General features: G+C 40.9%; 1 protein-coding gene across 5 annotated transcripts in view; it reads left to right on the top strand.

The window, feature by feature from the left end:
- Nucleotides 1–9,479, top strand: part of LOC109910807 (FA complementation group A) — an 87,732-nt gene that overhangs the window by 66,850 nt on the left and 11,403 nt on the right. For all 5 annotated transcript variants that reach the window (XM_048605658.1, XM_048605657.1, XM_048605656.1 and 2 more), the window contains 4 exons: nt 142–246; nt 1,429–1,541; nt 6,201–6,342; nt 7,900–7,956. In XM_048605658.1, the coding sequence (XP_048461615.1) occupies nt 142–246; nt 1,429–1,541; nt 6,201–6,342; nt 7,900–7,956 (417 nt within the window). The remainder of the gene's footprint in view (nt 1–141; nt 247–1,428; nt 1,542–6,200; nt 6,343–7,899; nt 7,957–9,479) is intronic.

Below are 9,479 nucleotides of genomic sequence, written 5' to 3'. Positions count from 1 at the left end.
AAATTTCCTGCTCCTCTGATGCTACCTGGCCTGCTGTGTTCCTCCAGCTCCACTCTGTGTTATCTCTGACTCCAGCATCGGCAGTTCTTGCTATCTCACATTGATATTATAATTTGACATGTAACAGCTTTTCTATTTTAGGGTTTGCTTAATACTTGTGTCGAGTATGAAGAACCAGATTGTGTTGTTGCTGACATTCTGAACGTTGCTAGAACATGTTGTCCTCTGCTCTTATTATCTGCAACGGTAAGGACAGCCATATATATTGTCATGTTTGTGTGCAAACATTGCTGCTGTCTTTATTTGTTTATGTTTAACTCAGCAATGACTTCTGGTAGTCATTTTCCATGAGTTCATAAGCTCTTCCTGTAAGGCATAGACACTGGAGTCTCAGGACAATACATTCAATCAAACCACATTATTATCATTAACCAATTAGCTAATAATTAATGTACTGTATATTCACTTGTTTAGTGTATGTTAGAATTCCTGAGCAATGTATTTGATAATAAAGGTATTTATTATCAAGTAATAAAGGTATTTGATATAATTGTAAATGCATGATCAAATGAGAGGTTGTGCTGTGCAATTAGCTAGTGCACACCAAAGTTACACCCATTTGAATGTATCCCTGAACAACTATTAGAAAATTAATATATTTTTTAAGTTCCAGAATTGTGATTGTAACACCTTTCAAGCAAAGTTCATTCAACAGTTAGTGTACCTCTTTGTACAGAGGGTGCTTTGAATTCACATTTAAAATTTGGTTTGTTCTCTTTTAAGACTTTTGTGAAATATAATTGTATTATCATCTGTTACATCTCGTGCATTTTTTTTTCACAAACAACTCCATAAGAAGGGCTAACCTCGTGTACAACTAAAAATAATTTGATTGTTTAAATTGTTGAGTTGGCTGAGGCATACTTGAACATATTAATAATAAGCAATTGTTCACCTCCCGATGCTAACCTTCTCTCCTTAATAACGGAGATAAATATAGGGCCTTAGAGAAAGGAAACAGTTTTGGAACCAAAATGTTTCGATGGTAAGACCATTTAATTTCTTTCTTCACCTCTAGTAATTTTTTTCAGAATATTGTACTGACTTCAGATGACCTGTACAGGGGAATGGGTGAGGCTGAGAAGATGGGGCCTTCATAGTGATCTCAGTCAGTACAGGAGTTAGTGTTTGTATCACTGCATTACAAACCAGCTTCCAGCTAACTCAGCTAATCAACCATCATTTTTCCTTAGCATGTTTCACTTTGTCCCACAAGCTTATTGTCTATTTGGGTTTAATCACGATTTGTCTATTAATTAAGAAGTGGGATGTTTTTTGTTCTTGAAAATGTTTTGAATATAAAACTACTAAACTTAATACAATTATTAATAATATTTCATGTCAACCTGTTCTGCCTTGTTCCGGAAGTTTTGGTGGCTGAGATTGGAGCCGGTGCTGATTACACAATGGAAACGGCTTACTGATGATACATTTCCCAGAGAATTACAGAGGATGGTAGACAACCAGTGCTGGGCCAACAGGTAACACAGGAAGAATTACATCTACATAATGACTATTTGGAAATCAAAGGACACTCCTCCTCCAGTGAGTTGTTTAATTGTCCTCCACCATTCACAACTGAATGTGGCAGATCTGCAGACCTTAGACCTCATCAATTGGTTGTGGGATTGTTCAGCTATGTCTATCATCTGGTTTTTATGCTTGGCATATACAAACTTTGTTGTATCTGTACCTGGCTGACACCTCATTTTCACACTTTCCAGATACTGTTCCTGGCATGCCCACCTGCACTCTTTACTGAACCAGGGTTGAGCCCCTGGCTTGATGGTAATTGTAGAGTGGGGAATATGCCGGGCCATGAGGTTGCAGCTTCTGTTAGAGTACAATGCTGCTGCTGATGGTCTGCAGTGCCCAGTCACAAATTATTCGATCTGTTTGAAGTCCAGCATTATAAATCCAGTGACATACCACAATGCTATTGCCTCTCCAATAACTTCATCTCTCTATATGAGAATCCTGGTTAGAATTTAGCAGTGACAGCACTATGCAACGCCATGGATGGTGTCCTTGTTATGTGTATGTGCTTTTGTCTTCAAAAGGACTGTGTGGTGGTTACTCTTAGCAATACTGTCATAGACAGATGAATCTGCGGGAGGCATATTGGTGAAGATCAGGGCAAGTATGTTTATTCCTCTTCTCGATTCCTTCACCACCCGCCACAGACTCGGTCTGGCAATTAGGACCTTTAGGACTTGACCAGCTTGGTCAGGAGTGCTGCTGCCAAGCCATTCCTGGTGGTGGTCGGTGGCGGAGTACATGGTTATCAGCAGGAAGCTTCCTTGCCCGTGTTTCACCTGAGGCTGTAGAACCTCATTGTGTCCAGAGTCAATGTTGAGGACTCTTGGGGCAGCTCCAAAAGTGCTGCCACCTGTGCTGGGTCTGTCCTGCTGGAAGTGTGGGACGTATCAGGGATGATGATGGTGCGGTCGAAGACATTGTCTGTAAGGTGTGATTCTGTGAATGTGACTGTCAATCTGTTGTTTGGTTAGTCTGTGAGAAAACTCTCCCAAATTTGGCTCCAAAACTCAGATGTTGGTAAGGAGGACTTTGCAGTGTCACTATAGATATCGTAGGCTTTCCCTTAGTTGTTTCATACAACTGAAGGCTTGCTAAAGCGATTCAGAGGGCATTTAAAAGGTGGGGTCTGAAGTCATACGTAGACCAGACCCGGGATGACAGCAGATTTCCTTCCCTCAACGACATTGGTTTTTATGATGGTGGCTTCGTGGTCATCGTTGGTCTATTTTAATTCCAAATTTCTGTTGAATTCGAATTCGACCACGTGCTGTAGTGAGATTCATTTCTTTGGGTCTAAATGCAATACATTATTACGCACTTGTCATATCCTGTTAAGAGGCCATTGTAAACAAATCAGAAATATTTCTGAAGTTTTTGTGGCTTTTAATGTATTTTTTATATATGGGATGCAAAGCCTGTGAGGATGTTTCACCCAGTGAAACGTTCAGGAATTCCCATGCACTGCTACAATATATTTAGTGATTACATCTGTGATTGTTCTCACTTTCAAATGTAGGTAGGAGCAGTGGCCTGTCATTGCAGTGTTGATAATTAAGACACTAAAGGCTAATATAATCTCAGTTTGTCTAAAAAAAATAAGGTGTAAAACAATGGCTACTATAGTGATGAAGTTGGGTATTGATTAAAGATAACGATGTGCAGGGAACAATTAATCTCTAAGGTTATGTTAAAGTTTAAGTGAGAAATGGGAACATAAAGCGCATAGAATTGTACTTGCAGTATTTGTTATCAACAACATGATAGTGTGTTTAAACAAGCACACAATGCAAAATGACCCCTTGCTTTATTAAAGTGTTCATTATTGAATCAAGCATTGAAATATCTCTCAATCACAAAATAGTTTTCGCATTCAGTTTAAAAGGAGGTGTATTACCTCAGACCTGTAGCCAAGGAACCCTGAGAGACTGAGCCTCATTCAAAAATGGTCAATTTGAGGAGTGTGCTGAAGTTCTTCCTCTCTCTTGATTAACTAAAGTGCTCCAAATGAGTGAAGATTGATTGGGCCAAGACTTGCTGACAATATCTGATACATGATAACACCCATTTATTATTTTGCTCAAACTTTCAGTGAGTTGGTGATTTGCCGACTCCTACAGTCAGAAGGATCATGGGTTCGATGCCAGGTCAGTCCTGACCTTGTATGGAGCAGCTGTAGGGATGGTAATACTTGTTTCACCACTACTTTTGTTTGTTAAATTTGTGGTGGAGGGTAGATTGTGTTAGACAGAGAATCCTACTTATTGTCCTGACCAATGGCAATGGTGAACAGAATGCTGCTGCCCTTGAAATTTCTGCTGTGCCTTTCTTCTGGGAACTTCTGATTCTGGTTGTTGAAGAAATGTGCAGCGCAGAGTTCCTCAGGGAACAGACTAGAGTCTGGAGAAGATGAAACGTGTCCCATTTTTACAGCACCTAGCTCCATATGGTAAGTTTCAAGGTCCTGATGTGAATGTGGATGGATGGACAGAGTGGTAGATGGGTGAATGGGTACTTGAGGCATGAATTGGATGTTAACTTTTTTTATTCATTTAGGGGATGTGGGCGTCACTGGCTAGGCCAGTATTTATTGCCTGTATCAGAGGGTAATTAAAGTCAACCACATTGCTGTGGGTCTGGAGCCACCTGTAGGTCAGACCGGATGAGGATGGCAGATTTCCTTCCCCAAAGGGCATTGGGGAATGAGATGGGTTTTTTCCTGACAATCGACAAAGGACAATTACAGATTTTTATTGAATTCAAATTCAAAACCCGGCTCGCCAGAACATTACCTGGGTGTCTGGATTAACACTCCAGCAATAACACCACTGGGCTGCCACCTCCCCATTTTTATTCCAGTCTATTCTCTAATCTATTCCAGTCCAGTCAGGAGGGTAGTCAGGTAGTTGGGGATCAAGTGGAGGGCAGCACGACAGCTCAGTGGTTAGCACTGCTGCCTCACACCGCCAGGGACCTGGGTTCAATTCCACCCTCAGGTGACTGTGTGGAGTTTGTACATTCTCCCCTCTGGCAGGCGCTCCAGTTTCCCCCCACAGTCCAAAGATGTGCAGGTTAGGTGGATTGGCCATGATATATTGCCCATAGTGTTTAGGGATGTTCGCCATAGGAAGTGCAGACTTGGGGATGGGTCTGGGTGTAATGCTGTTCAGAGGCTTGGCTGGTGTTGACCAGTTGGGCCGAATGGCCTGTTTCCACACTGTAGGGTTCTATGGCTCAATGGATTTGAGGAATGTCAGGAGGGTTAGTCTGGTTTGGTCAGGGCTTGTAGTCAGGTGTTCAGTGTGCAACCAGATCAGGTTGAGTTGGAATGGGTAGTCTGGTGGATGGGAGGATCAGCTAAGGTTGGGGATTCAGCTAGTGTGTGAGCTAGGTGTTAGATTAGGTATGCATCTGCCTAACATTCTCTGAGGAACTAAAGTAAGTACTGCAGAACTGTTGCACCATTTTCAGAGTTCCAGCAAGCAGGGAAATCGCTCATGGGAAGGTTAAACTTCCCAGGTCATTCCCATGTAGGTCTTGATAATCCAAGGACCAGAGGATTTGGCCTGTTATTTCTCTTATGTGAAATTAAGTCCTATCAGAGTTGACTGTCCTGCCCCCTACTGTCAAATAGTGTCATTCTCCTTGAACTGGCTGCCTGAAGACAGTTCCTACCCACAATCTAGCAATGTCCACCACAGATGGGGGGAAGGAGGCAGGTACTAAATCCATCCCACCGAGCATAGGGATTGAACCCTGTCCATTCGGATGTACACTAGCCCACCGATCCCCTAAGGAGTCTGATTGCAGCAACATACACTTTTAAAGGCATGTTCTAGCCTGGAGCAATGGATAGTGATAGTCGACACTTTTTCATTACATGGCTGTTAGGCTGGAATCACTCTTAACCACCTGACATTGGCAAATTTCATATGGTTTTCCAAGTTGATAGCCTGTTTGGCTGCTTTATTCTCACATCTCCAGCTACCAACTGCTGGAGTCTTGAACCCACAGCTTTTGGCTCAGTGGTAACGATGCTACACACTGTATATGCCGTGCCACGCCACAAGGGCTCTTTGGCACTCATTACCTACGGTGATTTTTTTAAAAATTCATTTGTGGGATGTGGGTGTCGCTGGCTGGCCAGCATTTCTTGCCCATCCCTAGATTGCACTTAAAGGTTTTGGAAGGGAACTGAAAACAGTGAAATCATGAGGTGTTACATCCTCCGGAGAGACAGGGAGAAAACAGCAATTAAAAAGGTCATTAATTTAATAATAATGGTACTTGCAACAGAACTAGAGCTGTCATTGTCCAATCGGATCAGGTTTGGATAATATCTCTATTTATATTTTGGAAATAAATTGGATTTTTCCTTGTGATTCCACAGTCAGCAATGAAGCTTCTTTGCTTTTAAACTGTAAGAAATTTTGAGAGTGCATGAATTTAAAAAACATGCTGTAAATTAGTAAATTTCAGCAGGGTCAGCCTGACCTCTGTGTCTGCCCTCTCCTGGCAATCCCCATTCACAAACTGCCATTACTGCTTGAAGTATCAGATTCAATGATTTAAATGTTTTGTTTTTTTAAAAATTTTTATTACAGGTTACTTTCAGGGAAAACGGAATGCTCACCACCTGATATTCCCTGGATTGTTGGTGCCTTTTTATATTTCACCGTGAAAAGGAAAGCTGGACAGGCAATACTTCAGACAATAATGAGAAAGATCTGTTCTGAAAATGAGCTGGTAAACCTATCGCTTACTGCCATCTTTTCTTTCAATGTAATAGTATACGCCTCTTCACATAAATGCTCAACATACCTAGTGCTACCTCCACCCTTTAAAGGCCTAACATCAAGACCTAGATAAGCCAATATTTCCTCTAGTGAAAACAAACTCATCATCTTTTGAGATAGTAAGAAGTGCCAATACTGGAGTCAGAGATAACACAGTGTGGAGCTGGAGGAACACTGAAGAAGAAATTTGTTAAGAAGGGTCCCGACCCGAAACGTCAGCTTTCCTGCTCCTCTGATGCTACCTGTCCTGCTGTGTTCCTCCAGCCCCACTCTGTGTTATCTCATCATCTTTTGACTTTTGTCAGATCTTTAACTTTTGTTGCTGCCCCCTAGAGGACTAGGTCAGAAAATTCAAGACCTTTGCTTGCAGACCCACTCTGTTACATGGAGCATTTTTTTTCATGTGTCTCCCCAACACTGCTCACTCCAAACACTGCCTGTTTTACTGAACCTTTTCTACTTAAATCATAGTCTTCAATATCCAAAGGCTGAACTTCTAACATTCTCCTAAGTAGCTTCTTTGCCTTGACCCTCCACATGCTACAACTCATTCAAAATGTTCTATTCTCTAATAGTTTCAGATCACCCTCTTGGGCTTTAAATCCATCCTCAATGTGTTTTTTTTTGATAGTACATTTGGTCCTGACTTTGTCCTTCTCAGTTTCTCTCATTCCTCCTCCTGCTCTCTTGATTTGCCCTTTTATACTTGAGTACTTTGAGATATCTCTCTGTATGTGAAAAATGCATATTGTCGTTCGTATATTATTATATAAGGCTACAAAAGGACTGGAATAGAATTCTTTAAAATGTAAAAGCAAATGGTGCACCAGTTTTTTTTGATCAAAAGCTCAGACAATAATTTTCACTGTGATCTGCACATCAGACCCTTCTTATCTAACCTGCCATTTCCTTGTTTTCCTTTCATGTGTTTATTTTACTTTCCTTTTTGATGTCTTATTATTTTTAAATCTAAAAAGATATTTTTAAATTATTGCACAAACAAATCATGCTCTTTTTCTACACGTCCCCACCATGTTTTCTGAGAAAATGTGAATATCTTAAAAAAAAATCTATTTCCTGAATTGCTATCTATGAACATTTTGAATTATATCTGCTAGTCAATATCTTGAAGTCTAACAAAGTATACCTCGATAATTAATGCCTAAGCTGCTTTGGGTTTGTACCTGAGGCAATAATAAGATTAGAGAATGTGTGATGTTGAAGGTCACAATGGAAGTAGCAGCTTCGACAGAAACTTTGGCTTTCACATTTTAAAAATTTCTCCTTTTGCAGTTCTGTTGTATCCTTGTGATCTAAAGATTGCTGGATTAGATTATGGAAAAATTTTGATTTTTCCATTTGAAGAGACATTTGACCCAAACAGCCTGTGTCATGAAGCTACATTCTGTAAAATAAAATGAAGATTCTATATATTTTGTTAGTGGTATCAAAACCTTGTGATTCATGAAAATTGATCTATTATTCACACAATCTATTACATTTCCAGGTTTCAGTGCTATGTTTCAGTTTGGTGGATTTGATCTCATCCCTATTGAAACCAAAGGTAAATATGTATTGTTTCATCCTTTCAAATGTTTGACGATTGAAGCAAAAAAAATGCTCTAGCTATTTTAGTACACATTATTCATGTTGTTGGCAGGCATCCAATTGCCTTTGGTGTGTCTAGCCTGCAGAATGGTTGTACAGCTCACTGTTGATGGTTGTGTGTCTGGGCTTGCGAGAATTTGTACCTCAAGGAATCTTTTTCCATTCTGTCAAATAGACGTAGATGGTTTGTTGACCGTGCCCTAGGCATGGCTGTGCAGTGTGGATAAGTTACTGCCATCAAGAAAGGAAGCTCGGCCATGCTCATCTGAGTTCTGAGGCCCATTCTCTGTTTCTGACAGAAGGACAAAATCAAGAGTGCAACAGTGCTCTCAAAGGGAAACCTCCCAAGTACATCAGCGTTGATCAGGCAGAGCCGTCTTTGCTGGCTCAGAAAAGCTCAATGAATGGAAGACTGACACATTCCCAAGGATCTCCTGAATGATAGGAAAATGGAGTTGAGGATTATCAGATCAGCCATGACCTCATTGAATGGAGGAGCAGACTCAATGGGCTAAAAGGCCTACTTCTGCCCCAGTGTCCTGTTATCGGGGTGAGAAGACCAGTAGGATGTCCAAAGCTTTGCTTCAGAGACAGTTGCAAATGCGACATGTAGCCCCAAGATATTGATTTTTCACGCGTAGGAGACAGTAGTAAAGTAGGAAAAGCGACATTACCTGTGGACCAAAATGTCCACCATGGTGCTCACTGACTTGGCAACTGGCACCAACACCAAAAAGAACAACCGTCAAGGACACCTTAAACTTTACATAGGGGTGTGGGTTACTTCAGCCGTCAGCAAATGTGCATGATGTGAATCTATCCATCATCAATGGATTTATATATGAATATATGAATTAGGAAGGGGAATAGGCCATTCAGCCCCTCGAGCCTACTTTGATAAGGTCATGGCTGATCTGAATTTGGCCTCAGCTCCACTTTTCTGTCGAGCCACCACTGCTCCCGCCTTTTGTTTTACACTTGTCTCCTTGTCGATCAAGAATCTAACTCAGCCTTGAATATATTTAATGGCCCAGCCTCCAATGCTGTGTGAGAACGCAGATTCCTTGAGCTAATGACATTCTAAGAGAGAAAATTCCCCATCCTAAAAAAGAGAGCTTTTGTTTTTTTGCCAGTACACCCTGGTTCTGGGTTGCACGTGATGGAAACATCCTCCCAGCATCGACTTTTTCTAGTTTCTTCAGGACCTTGCATGTTTCAACAAGATCATCTGTCGCTTTTCTGAACTCCAATAGTTATAGGTCCAATCTATTTAACCTTTTGCTTGTAAGATGACCCCTTCATCCCAAGAATCAGTTGACTGAACCTTCTCTGTTTGACTTGTAATGCGATTTTATCCTTGTTATCAGAAATGTACACAATATTGCAGATGTGGTCTCACTAAGACCCTGTATAGCTGTAACCAAACCTTCCTACTTTAATTCCACTTGCAAAATAAAACATTCCATTCACCTTTCTAAT

This window comes from Rhincodon typus, chromosome 15 (assembly GCF_021869965.1).
Source record: "Rhincodon typus isolate 14 chromosome 15, sRhiTyp1.1, whole genome shotgun sequence".
NCBI classification, from domain to species: Eukaryota; Metazoa; Chordata; class Chondrichthyes; order Orectolobiformes; family Rhincodontidae; genus Rhincodon; species Rhincodon typus.
The sequence above is the reverse complement of the archived record's forward strand: the minus strand, read 5'-3'. Positions and strand labels throughout refer to the sequence as shown.